This window comes from Peromyscus californicus, unplaced genomic scaffold (assembly GCF_007827085.1).
Source record: "Peromyscus californicus insignis strain IS unplaced genomic scaffold, ASM782708v3 Scaffold_3__1_contigs__length_106647218, whole genome shotgun sequence".
Taxonomy (NCBI): domain Eukaryota; kingdom Metazoa; phylum Chordata; class Mammalia; order Rodentia; family Cricetidae; genus Peromyscus; species Peromyscus californicus.
Genome location: NW_026294551.1, coordinates 28,283,159 through 28,298,866, shown reverse-complemented (window position 1 = coordinate 28,298,866; position 15,708 = coordinate 28,283,159). Strand labels below are relative to the sequence as shown.

General features: G+C 55.8%; 2 protein-coding genes across 28 annotated transcripts in view; both read right to left on the bottom strand.

Annotated features, from left to right (window-relative positions):
- Positions 1-2,070, bottom strand: part of Cacna1g (calcium voltage-gated channel subunit alpha1 G) — a 65,842-nt gene extending 63,772 nt beyond the window's left edge. For all 25 annotated transcript variants that reach the window (XM_052755716.1, XM_052755724.1, XM_052755725.1 and 22 more), the window contains exon 1: positions 1,067-2,070. In XM_052755716.1, coding sequence (XP_052611676.1) covers positions 1,067-1,307 — 241 coding nt within the window. In that variant the 5' untranslated portion in view covers positions 1,308-2,070. The remainder of the gene's footprint in view (positions 1-1,066) is intronic.
- A 4,885-nt stretch (positions 2,071-6,955) lies between these two features.
- Positions 6,956-14,650, bottom strand: Spata20 (spermatogenesis associated 20). 3 transcript variants are annotated; one of them, XM_052756548.1, is made up of 17 exons: positions 14,529-14,650; positions 14,203-14,408; positions 13,097-13,282; positions 12,933-12,997; positions 12,665-12,819; positions 12,445-12,588; positions 12,143-12,344; positions 11,759-11,889; positions 11,543-11,647; positions 11,309-11,383; positions 11,002-11,211; positions 10,726-10,918; positions 10,330-10,498; positions 9,858-10,069; positions 8,508-8,707; positions 7,490-7,570; positions 6,956-7,316 (listed from the first exon to the last, which is right to left on the bottom strand). In XM_052756548.1, the coding sequence occupies exons 2-17, from the start codon at positions 14,394-14,396 to the stop codon at positions 7,146-7,148; spliced, it is 2,493 nt and encodes an 830-aa protein (XP_052612508.1). In that variant the 5' UTR covers positions 14,397-14,408; positions 14,529-14,650; the 3' UTR covers positions 6,956-7,145. The 3 variants fall into 3 exon arrangements, with proteins under 3 accessions (XP_052612508.1, XP_052612509.1, XP_052612510.1); XM_052756549.1 differs by having other exon boundaries at positions 14,514-14,613; XM_052756550.1 differs by lacking the exon at positions 11,309-11,383.
- Positions 14,651-15,708: the final 1,058 nt, after the last annotated feature.

The following is a 15,708-nucleotide window of genomic DNA, read 5'->3' as shown; positions in this document are numbered from 1 at the left end:
ACACTGGCAGTCTCCTGGTCCCCCCAACACTTTCAGAGGACTGCGGTTTCCCATACCTGGTCTGCCATCAGCTGGAACACTCTGGTTTGTGAAAGGGAAGGCGTAGTGTGTGGACGAGCTTAATCCCATCCCCCACTTGCCGGAGCTCTTGTCGGTCTCCCCCCCACACACACACAAGAAAAAAAAAAAAAAAAAAAAACAGCGCAAAACTCCCCAACCCAACCTTAGGCACCCGACATCAGATAAAGAATTGAGGCGGGGAGGGCGCTGGCCGCATTGGGCTCTCTCTGAAAGGGGCTACAGTCCAGCTCTGGGGGCAGACAGCTCCCCCTTCACCACATCTTGTTCTCATTCTGCACCCCTGACATCAGCCGCCGCCGAAATCTCCTTGTTGTGCCTCCAACCCGCGGATTGGGAGGGTGTTGGGGGGGGGGGGTAACAGGACCTGCCCCCCCCCATTTCCCGCTAGGTCAGTAAAAAACCTCAGCCTTGAGGACCAGGTTGGGCGACTGGACCCTAGAATCCGCCGCAAACTTTGGGGCGGGGGCATAAGGAAACCCCAGGAGATTGCGGTCTCCCCTCCTCCGTTCCCGCAGCTTCCTCCCCACCCCTGCCCCCAAACTCGAAAACCAAACCCAGCTCGCTAACCCGCGGCGGGCGGGCGAGCTGGAGGAGTAGAAAGCCCAGGCTCCTGAAGCTGCCCACATCTGGAGGATGACGACCCTCCTCTGCCCACATCTGTAGAGCATCCAGCTGCGTACCAGAGGGTCACGTCTCCTCTCTTTTCCCAGCTTGGATTTCAATCCTCTACCCCTCCACCCCCGCCCAAGGAAGACTGAGGTGTGTGTATTCGGAGGTGGGGCTCATCTGGGGGGTACCCACCAGACCTGCTCCAGTCTCCGCTTCTACTCGGACGCCCCCTCCCCTCCTCGGCAGTCCCCCTCTGAACTGTCCACAGTCCAGGCTCACTTCTCCAACTCACCTGGCTTTCGGTCCCCTGTGGCAACACGACCCGCCCCCCTGTGGACCCCCTGGTCCGGCCCATCGCGGTGCCCAGAAGGATATGGGTTACAGACCGTGCGGAGACACCAGCTCCGCGGGCGGCTGTCCTGGCTCAAGTAGAAGAAAACCACCGGGGCCAACGCCGGGTACGGCAGCCCCTCCGCCTCGGAGTCCGCGCTGCCCGGGTCCTTTTCCGCCGACCCCGGCCCCTGCCGGCCCCCGGCCCCGGACAGGTCGTTGAGCTGCGTGAAGCTCCCGGGCTGTCCCGACTCCTCGGCGCCCGCTCCATCCTCCTCCTCGTCCATCCTCTGGCCAGCCGGGGCCCCGGGGGGTCCGAAGAGGGGCGAGCGGCGCCCCTCAGAGGAGGTGTCCTCAAGCAACTGGGGGACCCCGGCGGGGGAGCATGTGGGGGGCTCTAGAGAGCTTGCTGAGCCCCCAGGAGGGCCAGTTCAGCCCTGCTCCCCTTGCCCGCAGGGGCATGCTGCCCTCGGGGCGCCGGGTCGCAGGGAAGCCCCGCCTGGCGAGAGTCCCGCTTCCCCTGGGTTCCCGGGGGCTCCCCGACTAGCCGGCCGGCTTCCCCTCACTTTGTTCCGGCTTCTTCGCTTCGCGCCCAGGCTCCGGTTGCCCGAATCGGCGCTACCTTCGGCGAAGCAGCCCCCGAGAGAGGGAGGAAGAAAGGGGCCACCCGGTAGAGGGCAAGGGTCCGGGGAGGGGCGCCCCCTCTTCCCTCGGCGCAGCTGGAGCAGGATCTAAGGGGTCAGCATCGTCCCGGCTCCGCGCCAGAGGCAGTGGGGGGGAGGGGAGGAGGGATCTCTTTGGGGGTGGGTTTGGAGGGGGTGGGGGCCGGCTCCTTCCTCCGCCCCGCGGCGGGTTAGAGGACCGGGAGGGGCGGGGAGACGGTGGGGGGCCGTCCCGGGCGGGGGTGGAGGCGGAGATGTCGCCGCCGCCGCCGCCGCCGCCGCTGTGGCTGCCGTTGCCGTAGCTGTCGCCGGCGCCACTGCCTCCTCCTCCGGCCGAGACGCGGAGCGAGCGAGCGAAAGCGGCGGCGAGCAGCCCGGCGCACACCACAGCTGGATCCCTCACTCCAACTTCAAGCCTCGGCCCCGCCTCTCCCCAGCCAACCTCACAGCCAATCGCCGTGCGTCACCGGTCCAGAGCCGCCCTTCTATTGGTCAGCCGCCGTGCCAGTGCGGGAGGGGGATACCGGGGGAGAGAACCACAGCTGGAATCCGGTTCCCACCCCAAAACCAGGACCGCCTTTCTCCCCTCCTCTTGCCCCTGGGTTCGCTCCCGAAGGCTGGGGCCAATCAGACAGCTGCCCAGACCGAACCCACTTTTCTATTGGTCTCTGGGGTCTTTGGGATGCCCCTGGAGGGAGCCTCTAGAAATCAGAGAATTTGGCATTGAGTCCTGGGGTAGCCCCTACGGGCCTCTGACATCTTTTTTGTTCAGGACCCCCGAATTGGACAGCAGCCAGAAGGCAGAACTTAGCTCTAAGCAGGGTTGGAAAAGAAGGGAGACAGAGTCACAGGAGTTAGGAATGTTACCGGGTTCCCACAGCGAAATTAGACTCTCCACCTGGTTAACCACCCACCCTGCGCTTGAACCCGGAGCCAGTCTCGGGAAAGGGAAGGAAAGTGAAATGCCCGGTGTTTCAGGCTGAGGCAAATAGGCGAGGCTAAAAAGGTAGAGGTGGGTGTGGTCTAGGAGTCCTCCACCAGCCTCTTAGGTTTACTGGTCCAGATCCCTGGTCCACTTCTAAGACGTTGACCCTGGCCTAACTCTAACCCTTCTTGCTGATGCTCTGAGAGTCATCTCCTGTTTCTAGAGATCGTTGCAGGGTGGGGACTCTTCTCAGGGGCTTCATGCTGGAAAAACGTGGCCCCCAGGAGTGGCATCAGACCGACCACAGAGCCTGGATTACCTGCAGCCCCAAAGTGGAGACCGTCTGTAAAGGCCACTGTGGGCCTCCAGTGTTGTGGAAGGGAATGACTCCTAGAGCTGAGTTTTACCAATTCCATCATGCAAAGCTCCACTCTGTGCCTCAGTTTCTCCCCTTTCTCAGATTCCCAATACGGCTTAAGTCTGCCTGAGAAAGAAATGCTCCACAGAGTTAACTCTCCTCCACCACTCTGCTAGGAGTGATGCTTGAGCTTGCGTGCTTTCCAGGCGTGTGCTTGCAAGCAGAGACCCTGGCTTTCACCCTGCCTCACCTCCCTGTGTTCAGGGACTCAGTCAGTTCTAGCTCCCTCACACCACTGGTGCCTCCAAAAGGCTGTGGGTGTCAGAGACCCAAACGCCGCTGGAATTCTGAACGTGGGGGAGGGTGGGCTGGAAGCGTTGAGGTTAGACGCAGGGAAACGTCTCCACAATCTGTGTAGGGTGTACACGATGGAAGCGACAGGATTCGTAGTCTCGGTAGTCCAGGAAAGCACAAGCTTCTGCGGAAAAGCTGAGGATTGGACTGGATCACCTCCTGCAGCCCCTGACTCCCAGATATTCTTCCCTGGCAAAGTTGCACAACCCACACATCCTCCAGAGACCTCTTGGCACCACGGCATGGGTTTGGGGCCGTCTCAGCTCCTACTCCCGCCAGTTGACAAGGCGGGGTGAAGAGGGCAGAGCTGCTGCTACGCTGTCACCTTCCTGGTTGCCCTTTCGCCAAATCCCAGCGTTGAGTTGTGCAAATGAGGCCAGGCCTATTTGCATTTCATGCTAATGAGCAGATCCCCTAAGTGCCTGTTTCTCCTGGAGGGAGTCTCTGCTCTCATTCCGAGTGAGAGGCGCCAATCTTGAACTCGGGGCCCTCTTCTGGGAGAGGGGAGCTATTTAAGGCTTCCTCTTAACAACCTGACAATTTCTTCCCTCCCTCCTGTGTGTCCTCAGTCTAGCAGGTGGGCTTGCCCTTCAGCCACCACCTTGAAGCCCTAGGGTTGGCAACTAGAGGTAGGGACTCTCATAACCCAGTCTCTGCAGCAGAGAGGAGTATATGAGGCCAGAAGCTTGCCCAGCCCCCACAGTTCTCCAGTGGCCAGAGGCTCCACATCTTCATCCTTGGGTTGCCCTGTTATGGAACATACTAAGAAAAGAGACAAGCAGGCACCAGCTGGAGAAATTGAGACCTACTTCCCTGGGTTTGCAAATGGGGGAGATCTGCCACCGAGGACAGCCTAGGGCATCAGGGAACCCTATATGCTACCTAAGTGGTGGAAGAGAGGAGGAAGACGAGAAGATAGGAAGCCTTTCATGTCCATGCTCCAAGTCTCAACTCTGGCACCATCCCTTCCTACTGGCTTTCCTTCTGGAGATTTTTTTTTTTTTTTTTAATGTGCTTTGGGTGTTTGAGCTGCATGTCTGTGTGAGGGAATTAGATCCACCAGAACTTTAGTCACAGACAGTTGCGAGCTGCCATATGGGTGCTGGGAATTGAACCCAGGTCCTCTGGAAGAGCAGTCAATGTTCATAACTACTGAGCCATCTCTCCAGGCCCCTCTTTCAGGAAGGGTCTTAACAGTAGAAGGAGCTGAGGACACAGTGCTGTATCAGTCAAAGGTGGGAATGCTCACAGTACGAAGTCTATGCAGAGATGATGAGTACAGATTTATTTCTGCCCCTAGGCTGTGCTCCTGGAGCCACGCCTTAGCCTAATGTTTGACGCATACATAGTGGGCACTTAATGACTTTCTTTTAGATGAACAATCTCAAACCAGGAAGTAGAAGGAGGGAAACAAAAAGCTTTATGAGCCTGGTGGTGGTGGTGGCCCACACCTTTAGTCCCAGCACTCGGAAGGCAAAGGCAGATGAATCTCTATGAGTTCAAGGCCAGCCTGATCTGCAGAGTGAGTTCCAGGACAGCCAAGAACAGCCAAGACTACACAGAGAAAATCTGTCTCAAAAAAAAAAAAAGCTCCTTTGTGTCTCAGTTTTCCAACCAAGTTAGATCTGTATGGTCCAAACTGTCTTCTGAGTTTGCTGGAGTACCCCATATGTGCCTTGCTCAGCAAGCCTCTCCTGCAGCCTCTGGCCTTTGCCCCTTCCCTACTGCCTATTGGTTCCCTTAATAAGAACAAAATCAGTCACCCACCTGTGGTACTCTTTACTAGGGGATGTTTCAAGCATCCCATTTGGTCACCTCCACACCTCTGGGAATTAAATGGGACCCCCATTTCTGGGGCTCAGAGAAATGAAATGACAACTCCCAAACCATGAGGCCATGTGTGTTGTGACCCTAGGTCACAGCTACCCCAGTTCCTCAAGACAGAAGAGGGGGCGTGAAGTGGGGGTAAGGTGGCACTTGCCAAGAAAGAGGAAGAGATGTTGTGGGACTTTTAAATCAGCTTCACCTCCAGTAAGAGCTATATTCAGCCTGTGCTCTGGAAAACCCAGCCTTCCTGGGAGAAGTAATTCCTTCTTCTGAATCTGTTTACAAGATTCCATAGCCCTGTGCCTGCCTGATAGCAGAAGGGAAATGAGAGATTTCATAAGGAAAGTGGGGGGGGGGCGACACCAAATGCACTCTCCTTCCTAGCCATGCCTCCACCTCCTGGCAGGAGGAAAAAGCTTCAGCCACCTTTGCTGTTATTCTGAAGACCCCAGGGAGAACCTGGGATGCTCAGGGGTGTCAGGCTAGACTCCTACCCACTCTGGCCCTCCAGTAGCTAGCTCTAGAAAGCTGATGGTTCCTGCTTTACCATCTCGTTCATGAGGGTCGCTGGGACCACGGTGGCAAAGGGACTACATGAACTACCCAGATTGTTCCAAATCCAGTGCTGGGGCTGCCAAAAAGGCCACCTGTGTCTCACCATGTTGTACTCTCTCTTCCTGCTGCCCCTCCAAGGCAGGCTCCACGTGTCCAGTCTTTGACTTGCTGGCAAGGCTGAGTGGGATCCATCAAGAAAGGGGCCAGCTGACCTCATTGGCCGAAGTGCTAATCCCCTCCAGATGGGCTGGTGGCTTGCACCAAAGGGCCCGCTGCCCAGACTGAGACAACTCTGGTCTCAGTGACCATGTGTAGCTGTGTGTGTGACAATGCCCTGTCTCTAGGGTCTTTCCTGCTCCATTTTTTCCTGCTGCTGCTGACATCCCCTTAGGAGTGTATCCCCCCCACCCCCATCCATCTCTCTTTGTCTCTCTGGCCGTTTCTTCCAGCTATCTGTGTTGCTTGGCTTGGAGGTTAGGATGATGATCAAACTCAGCAGATCTCAAAGAAATAGTTTCTCCACAATCTCACAACCGCATCATTCTATACCTGCCCATCCCAAGCACATCTCCCAGCTTCCTTCCCTGAGGGCAGCTACTTGGAGTTTTCTGGGAAGATTCATTTGCCAAGGATGGGATTCAAGAGCATCTCCCCACATTGAGAGGACAGAAGGAAGTCCTAGGAAGGTGCCAGCCTTCTCTGTAGCAGGAGTCAGATGGATTTGGGAAAGGGTTTCCAACACAACAGATGCTCTGCATGCAAGACAGCCCTTTCCCAGACCATCCTTCTGGAAGCAGAGGATGAACATGACCTCCTGTAGTGATGCTAGGGTTGAATGGGTACCCCCAAAGAAATGTCTTGGTTCTGGTCATAGCAGTTTCTACAGTACACTACAGTGAATGGAAATGTCTTTCTGTTGAATATTAAAGCCTATACTGAGCCCCCATCCCTTCCCTAGCTTTAAATGAAGGGACCAGGGGGAAGATGGCAAGTCACTTCCTACCAGGGGCTTCCCTTCCTGGGACAGTACACACCTGGTCCTCACTCTGGTTCCTGTACTTGCTTTTGGTCCACTGACTCAGTTACATTCAAGCTTACTAATCACGGACAGAGGCAAGACCAGTCTAGTGACCCATGGAAGGTGAAGGGACAATGTGAGGAGACGAAGGAGACGGCTGGGGACTCTCAGAGGAAGGGCTGGTCCCAGGCTAGAGCAGAGGGTCCTCCCTCACAAGAGAGGCTAGAGTCCCAAGGTCACCAGAGGACACTGTTAGGTTTATTTCATGGTGAGTAGGTGCCCATGGGGGAGCCGTGAAGATGGTTGTGACCATCTGGTGGCAGGATTCGCCAAGGTGGCTGTAGGTTTGGCATAGTCTTGCAAGGCCTGAGTCATTATCAGCTGAAAAGTTTTGCCTTCTGTCCCAGCTCAAAGGGTTCTGGGCAGTCACTGGTGTAGCAGCTTTCGTAGTTCACAGGGCTCAGTGATAGGCATGGAGCAGGCTTGGTTCTCTAATATGTAGGCTGTGGCCTGGTCGTCTACTCGTCGAAGGGTGCTCAGGAAGGGCAGCTGTCGGGACAGGAAGCTCGAGGGGTCTCCGTCAGCCAGAATCAGTACCTGGGGTAGTGGCAGAGCAGAAAGTGTCACCTGGGAGAAGGAACCATTCATTGCACAGTCCAGTGGGACATGACCTCTCCCCTAAGCCTCCAAAAGGAAGGAAGTTGGGAGCTGATTAGGGAGACTCAGCGAGGGGAGGCGGAGGGCAAACCCAACTTTGCAGGGATGTGCACCTTGTTAGGGATGTAGATGGAGTGGACACATTGCAACAGGGCCTTGGTGTCCTTGGCCTGGGGGTCTCCACAGATCACAATCTGGTCAGTACAAGAAAAATCATCCAATGTGTCAGAAAGGGAGAAGCTAGGCCCCAAGAGCTGCCAAGACTTCCCCGTCCTTCCTCCACCCACCCAGTATTCTTAAGAAGGGAAAGGACTCACCTTAGCCACCAGGAGGATTCATCAGATTCAATGCTCACCAAGTATAACACATACACACACACACACACACACACACACACACACACACACACACAGGAATGCACACAAGTGGCAACGTCATACATTGTAGTGGGTATACAAACATGGGGGGAGAGTGCTCAGGAGATGATATACTGGATGGCACACAACACACCAAGAGGCATAGAGTAGTTACATACATGCACAGAGGACGCCCAGAGAAGTGGACGCCACACATATAAATACACACAAACATACTTGCACACATACACACATACAGGCACTCACGAGTATTCATAGGCGAACCTGAGGCAAACACTCTGACCCACACCAGCCCACAAATCAGAAAAACAAGTGTGTGTGTGTGTGTGTGTGTGTGTGTGTGTGTGTGTGTGTGTGTGTGTGTGTGTGGTGTGTATACTAAAGGGTTGAAATAGCAGTAAGGCACATAGGAACAGAATTCATCAGACCAACACGCAGGGCCTTACAAACACTTCACCAGCCACACAACCACCCATATCTAGCCCCTCCATTTTGCCTTTTTACTCAAGACAGCCCAGTTAACAAGCCCTCACGGGCATGCCCCAGGGCCAGGGAGGCCTGTCTCCTCTGACACTACCCTTCCACAGATATCTCCACTCCATGGAGCAGAGACCCCTGACCTTCTAAGGGCCTGCACACATGTAAGTGAGCTTTGGGGACAGCCCTGGAACTCCGCTCGTGGCTCTCAGACCCTGCTGCATCACCAGCTTCCCTCCTGGCCTGGGTCTCGGTCCACGTATTACCGCCTCCCTACCTGCTTGAGAGTCTGCTGCTGAGCTGAGAGGGCACGGACCATCTCGGGCAGTGCCACAGGAACGCGGCGCATGCGCTCCGAGAAGGCTGTCAGCAGGCGTACACACTTGTCCATCCAGTCCTTGTGGCCAGTGAAGCCATGCAGCCGAAGAAGGTTGTGGGCTGACACAGAGTTGGCACTGGGCTCTGCACCGTCCTGGTCTGCAAAGGATAAGGGGGAAGGTCACTGGGTCTTTAGGGCTCTGCCCTGAGACTGGATCTGAGTTATGAGGTCCAGCGGTAGGATGGGGAAGGACTTGTGGTGTTGGTCTGATGGTTTCTTTCTTACAGACCCTGTATCCTTCTGAACTGTGAGTATCCAGGTTTCTTATCCCACTACGGATGCCTTTGTCCAGCTACGGACTGCTGGGGCCTGACAGGCATCACCCAACTCCTTCATCTCTTCTAACCCACCTACACATCCTTCTAGGCTGCTGCCTGAACAGGCCCCAGTCCCTCCCTGTCCCCCATCTCAGGTGCTATCCCTGGCTGCTTTCAGCAATTCCTCCAAGACTAAACACCGTGTCCTCTTAGTGGGTCACCCTGATTTTCCGGTTCCTATTCTTCTCTACCACTTTACATTCAAGCCAGAGCAGGTCAGAACTCTCCCCCCCCCCCCCGTTTTTTTTTCTTTAATTTTTATCCTGGTGTGATCAGACACCAGACAGCCTGGGAATTGAACCCGGTCCCTCTGGAACATCAGTCAGTGCTCTTAACCACTGAGCCATCTCTCTCCTTTGGTCAGAGCCCTCTTAACCCCCTGAGCCCTCACTTCCTTCCTCAGCATCTCTCACCACCCCCAGTCTCTCGGTCTTTCATCACTCAGCCTATCCCCCTAGGGCTCTCTTAGACTCTCCGCTGCCTAAACTCTCTCCTAATGCCTCCATGAGCACACAGCTCCTCCTGGTTGATACCTGTCCCAGGTTTACTGCAATCCCAGTGCTCTGGGGGTGTTAACATTTTGCCCTATTGCTGGTTATCTCCACCACACACTGTAAACTTCCTGCAGGCAGAGACCAAGGCATTCTTGTTTAACAAATGAATCTGTGGGTTTCAGAGACCACTGCATGCTCACAGGACAGTTAGAACAGCCTCTCCATCAACTCTGAGGAATGACTGCCTCTACACTCACCTGTATATCAAGAAGCAGGTTCAGAAATAACAGGAGACTACCAAAGTCACATGGAATAAAGACGTGAAGCCAGAAGCCCCACATCAGCTTTTTACTGCAAGGCTGCACAAATGGCTCCCTCAGGAAATGCCTTGCCCTGCCTAGAACCAGGACCCAAGGCTGGCCCACGGCCACACTGACCATCCTTCAGACGAAGAGGCAGGTCTGCCCCCAGCTCAGCCTCACTGCAGAAGTAGCCACCACCTCGGGAGTCCCAGAAGAGCCTGTCCTGTGTGTCCTGCAGGCGCAGAGCCCACTCGAGCCAGGAGCTCTCCTGGGAGGCCTCGTACAGGTCCAGCAGGCCCCGCACCACGAAGGCATAGTCTTCCAGGAAGCCCCAGCAGGGTGGGTTACTAGGGGTACAGGAGAGAAGGGAAGTCTGAGGACAGGCCTAGGAATATGCAGACAGCACACTTTTCATACTTTCTCTCTGTTAATTCTCAACACCCACCTCTCCTGGGGCTACAGTTAGCCCATTTCCCAAAAGAGTCAAGGGGTCCAGGAGTAGTAAGTGCACACATGGTGGGGGAGTGACTGATCAGTCGATTGAAGGGGAAGAACAAGAATTGGAATCACACAAGGAGATGGCTTCTTGGTCTGTCCAGCCCCCTACCTGTGTTCCACAGTTCCTCCAGAGCCAGCATAGCACGCTCGCTTCAGGCGGCCACTGGCCACATCAAACATGTGCCGCTTGAGGAACTTGGCGCCGTTGGTGGCTTGGGTGACCAACTTATCCATGCCCAGGATAGCCCCCGTCACAGCAAAGCCAGACACCATCAGGCCTGGAGGAAAAGAGGCACCAGGAGTGGTAAGAGGCCATCGAAAGCTCTCCGGGGACCCCCACCACACACACACCTGAGCCTCCAAATGCCTAGCCCAGGCAGGCTACTTAGACCCTAAGTCTCCGTTTATTTCTTTCTAAATCAAAATAAAGAAAAGAAGCCTAGGAAGAAGGAATGGGCAGACTGAAGGGGTAAATAGGACCAGTGCTCAGAGAGGGTCACCCCACCGTTCCAGGCAGCCAGCATCTTGCTGTCCAGGTGTGCTTTCGGTCGATGTTTCCGGGCCTGGAAGAGCTTCTCCAGCCCCGTGTTGAGCAACGTGCTCACAGCCTCCACATCCAGGCCAAAGCGGGCTGCCGTCAGCTCCAGTGAATACCGCACTGTTAGAACATTCTGGCCAGTCAGCTCCCCCTTGGAATCCTGAGAAAAACAGCCTTAGTTGGAAGGAGCTCATGTACTTGGTAGGCCTGGGGTCTTTCTTGTGTGTCCCCGGAGGTCCTCACCTGAGTGGAGCTGATATTGCCTGCTTCACTGAGTCCATAATGCTTCATGAGGAGCTGGCCGGCGGTCAGTGGCTCGCTGGCGCCTCCCACAGGCTCTGGGAGCAGCTGTTGGACCTCTTGGACTGTCCACACATAGAAAGCACCCTCTTTGGGCTTCATGCCCCTTTCTGGGGGAGAATCTGCATCCTCCGCACTGTAGAAACCTCCAGACTGTGGGGATAGGAGAGTTGGATGGTCACCATCCAAAAGGCAATGGAGGCCTTGAGCCCTCCTGCAGCCAGGTCCGCCTGCCTCAGTGGACACACACCCGATGGCTCAGACTCAGGGTCACGTACTGCAGGATGCCTTTGGCAACATCAGAGTAGAATTCATCACCAGAGATCTGTGGGGGGATGGAGTCTGTAAATAGAGGGCACTGGGGCAGCTCGGATTCATGGAGCACGTTCTCCCAGGAAAGCGGGGCGGGGGGGGGGGGGGGAGCCCAGGTATCCAGGATGTGAGAAGGAATTACGGGTTGAAATTGGGAGGAAGCCACTGTCACCTGGAAGGCCTGGGAATAGACCACCGATAGCTGCGCCTGGTCATAGAGCATCTTCTCAAAGTGGGGGATGTGCCACTGGCGGTCGGTGGAGTAGCGGTGGAAGCCCTGTGCCAGGCAGGATGTGGGGCTAGTGCCAGGCAGGATGTGGGGCTAGGCTGATCTCAGCCTCTGTCACCAGCCCTGCTGCCCCTCCAGGGAACCTGGCCTCCCCCTCACCTGCCCCACATGATCCCGGATGCCTCCGTTGGCCATCATTTTTAGCGTGTGCAAGGCCATCTGCTGAGCCCGGGGGCCGTCCTGGGTGAGCCGGTGACTGAGCCAATAGGAGAACAGGAAGTTCAGGATCACTGTGGAGCAGGAAGAAGAGGGTGAGAGGGCCGGGGAGTCTCTCATCCCTCAGTCTCTGTCAGAGACTGGAAGATGGGATATTCACTATCTACTCAGAGGACACGGGCCATTGCCCCAGTCAGAGGTCAGAATATCACTGGTCCACAGGGGAGCAGAAAGGAACTGGGCCGCTCAGCCATACAAGACAGGCCAGGGTCACTGGGCCACTTAACTAAGTCAACATGGTCATTATAAAGGCCAGAGGTCACTGACCAGGTGTGGGAAACTTGGGGGCCTCAGCAAAGCCGCCATACTCCTCATCATAGCCTTCATCCAGTTGCTGGAAGCAGCGGCTGTTCATGGTAGCCGCAGAGGGTGGCACCTGTCGGTCACCCACACTGATCTCAGATCGGGCTAGTAGGGCTGTGGTGACACGCTGGCTGTTTTCCAGAAGGGTGTTCTTGTTCTGTTTCCACTACAGGAGGTGAGCACACACCTGGAGGTCAGCACGTGCTGCAGGCTCTGTGGTCCCTCAGCCCGGGCTCGGCCATCTTCCCTCCCTGCTATCCACCGACCTGGTCACGGATTCTCGTCAACACTGTTCGGAAGCCAACGCGAGTCAAGCCGTCCTCTGGTGGGAAGTAGGTGCCCCCGACAAAAGGCTGAAGGCTGGGGGTCAGCCACACATTCATTGGCCAGCCCCCTCCACTGCTGGTGGCCTAAGAGAGAGAGGGCCAAGGTCAGGGGAGCTGTCACGCACAGGTGTGGACAAGACTGCCGCAGGAGATGGCTCACCTGCACAAAAGTCATGTACACTTTGTCCACATCTGGCCGCTCCTCTCGGTCCACCTTCACACAGACAAAGTCCTCATTGAGCAAGTGCCCGATCTCTTCATTCTGGAAGGACTCCTCCTCCATCATATGGCACCAGTGGCAGGTGGAGTACCCCACTAAGATGAAAGAGAGCCATGAGGGCAGGAAAAGGTCCCTGAGACCCAGAACCAGACCTTCCCTAATCTGCTGCCTGTCACTGAATCCCATACTGGGGAAGGTGAGTATATACCTGAGAGGAAAATTGGCTTGTTCTCTTTCTTGGCCTTGTCGAAGGCTTCTTGTCCCCAGGGGTACCTAGGTCCGACAGGAAGAGGCATCACTCAGCCACCTAGGGAGTCTCAGAGGAGCTTGGGACTCCAGCTGCTTCAAGGGCAGCCCTGGAACAGTACTCACCAATCCACCGGGTCGTAGGCATGCTGCAGGAGGTATGGTGACTTCTCATGGATCAGGCGGTTGGGGGCCTTCTCAGGTGCTGACGGGGGCTGGGCACAGCTGGTTCGGCTAGCCTTTCCTCCAGCAGGCATGGGCACTGAACTACTGACTGTAGCACTTCGGTCCTTTTCTCGGGAGGAGCTACCCCTAGGACGGGCAGAGAGGTCGCGCTAATGAGGACCACGTCTCCCTGGCTCACCCCAATCAGCTCAACTCCACCCAGCCTCAGGGGCTCCTACTCCCAGCCCAGTGCACCTTTCTGAACCACGGGGGAGACTGTGGCCTTTGTGCTCCCCCTTATGTTTTGGGGGTGGTGAGGAAAGGTGGCTCATTAGGGCCTCCCTGCCAGGGTAGGCTCCCCCAGCTTCTTGGATGGGCAGTAGATAGGATGTCTGTGAGGTCAGGGCGGGTCACAATGAGTAGAATGGTCCTTCCAGCTGGGTTCTATCACCCATGGAGGGCCCCTCCCTGGGGTGGTTGAACTGCAGACATCCCTAGCATGCATGTGGGGGACTTGTGCAAGGAAGTAGTTACCCCCGGGGTCTGGACAGGTCGAAAGGAACTAGGTCCAGGACTGGGCCAGGTGAGGGACAACCAGAAGAAGTGAGCAGAGACTGCTAGGCCCACAACCAAAAACAGAACACAGGGCACTCTGTGGGACCAGGTCTTGTACTGCACACAGAACACGCAGAATCCAATAGGCCTGTCTCAGGGGCTTCAACCTGAGAGCGTGGTCCTGGGAACACGGCTAAATGATAACAGGCCAGTGCAGCCATGTAAGACGGCGACAAAATGCATGCTTCAGGGGAAGGGCCTTTGGACAGCACAGTATTCTAGAAAGGCTTCCGAGAGGTGTTGTTAAGATAGTCCCAGAGCTAGCCTGAGCCAGCCCTTAGGCAGATAAGGGGAGGCGAAGAAAGGAAGCCTTTTTGCTGGAACCAAGGAGCAGATGGTGTTGGGGAGGGCCAAGTATGCAGAAGGATCTGAGCAGACACCACAGACCGGTGCCTGAGAGACGGATCAAGGGCCCCACAGGCGCAAGGCATGTTGCAGTGACTTGCTCATACCTGCGGGGCTGGGAGGCTGGGGCCGAGTCAGGCCTACTCTCACAGTATGGCTGCTCCTGTTCGGGTCGCCGTGCTGGCGAGGGGCGGACCCGGGGCCCGGTCCTCGCCGTGTCTCGGGCCCTGTGGCTGGTCTCCGAGCGCCGCCCGGCGTTAGAGCGCGGAAATACAGACCTGCCGTGCTTCTTACGATCCATCAGGCTCCGCGCCTAAAATAGGAATAAAATGGGTTAGATTTAGAGTGCTGGCGGGAAAAATTGCCCTCTCCCTTGGGAGGGCGTGAGATCTCAGAGCATCCGATCATTTTGCCTAACCCTTGCCCCTTTTACAAGCGAAAAATGAGGCTCCAGTCGAAGGATTTGCTCCGCCAGCACAATTTTGCTTGGTTCAGTCTGCCCATCTCAAGGTCCTGCTTAGAACCCACCCACTTCGGGAAGCTTTCCCTGAATGATGACGCTGAGCCAATGCGTCCTGCTGCACGCTCTATGCGCTTGCTTCACTCACTGTATTTACTCAGTGTCGTGTCCACTGCTGTCTACTCTGCCGGGCACTGGGCACCAGTGTGCTCCTCCTTACCGCTTATTCGCAGACTGTGGCTAGTAAAATATTCAACCGCACACTGGGACAAGCGCCACGAGTGGGTATAATCTAGCAAGAGACCTGACCCAGTAGACGGGACAAGGAGGAAGGCTCTGCTGAGGAAATCCTGCTTGTGTGGTAGCTAGAAAGAATGAGAGAGAACCTGCAGTGAGTGAGAGAAGTAGCGGAGGAACAGAACGTGTAACGGTCCTGTTGGGCCTGAAGAACAGCAGAAGGCCGGTACAGCTGGAGGGCCAAGAGTAAAAAGATAGGTAACGGCCGGCCGGGCAGAGGTGGCGCACGCCTTTAATCCCAGCACTCACTCGGGAGGCAGAGCCAGGCGGAGGATCTCTGTGAGTTCCAGGCCAGCCTGGTCTACAGCGCGAGATCCAGGACAGGCACCAAAACTACACAGAGAAACCCTGTCTCGAAAAACGGGAAAGAAAAAAAAAAAAAAAAAAAGATAGGTAATGAACACAGCCAGGAGCTGGCTTAGTTAGGTTTCTATTGCTGTGATGAAACACCAAGACGAAAAGTAGCTCGGAGAGGAAAGGGTTTATTTCATCTTACACTTCCACATCACAGTCCATCATCAAAGGGAAGTCAGGTGTCTTGGTTAGGGTTTCTATCGCTGTGATAGAACACCATGACCAAAAGGCAAGTTGGGAGGAAAGGGTTTATTTGGCTTACACTTCAGCCTTGCTGTTCATCACTGAAGGGAGTTAGGACAGGAACTCAAACAGGGCAGGCTCTCAGAGGCAGGAGCTGATGCAGAGGCTGTGGAGGAGAGCTGCTTACTGGCTTGCTTCCCCTGGCTTGCTCAACCTGCTTTCTTAATAGAACCCAGGACCACCAGACCAGGGACGGCACCATCTACCACGGGTTGGGCGGCCCTCTCGCATTGATCACTAAATGAGAAAATGCCTTACA

What these genes read in the sequence shown, in the direction of transcription:
- Spata20 (XM_052756548.1), bottom strand. Translation starts at nt 14,396, where the DNA reads ATGGATCGTAAGAAGCACGGCAGGTCTGTATTTCCGCGCTCTAACGCC. An exon ending in TCCGGGATCATGTGGGGCAG is followed by an intron (nt 11,648 to 11,758) that starts GTGAGGGGGAGG and finishes TGCCTGGCACAG; the next exon opens with GGCTTCCACCGCTACTCCAC. An exon ending in GCAATATCAGCTCCACTCAG is followed by an intron (nt 10,919 to 11,001) that starts GTGAGGACCTCC and finishes TGTTTTTCTCAG; the next exon opens with GATTCCAAGGGGGAGCTGAC.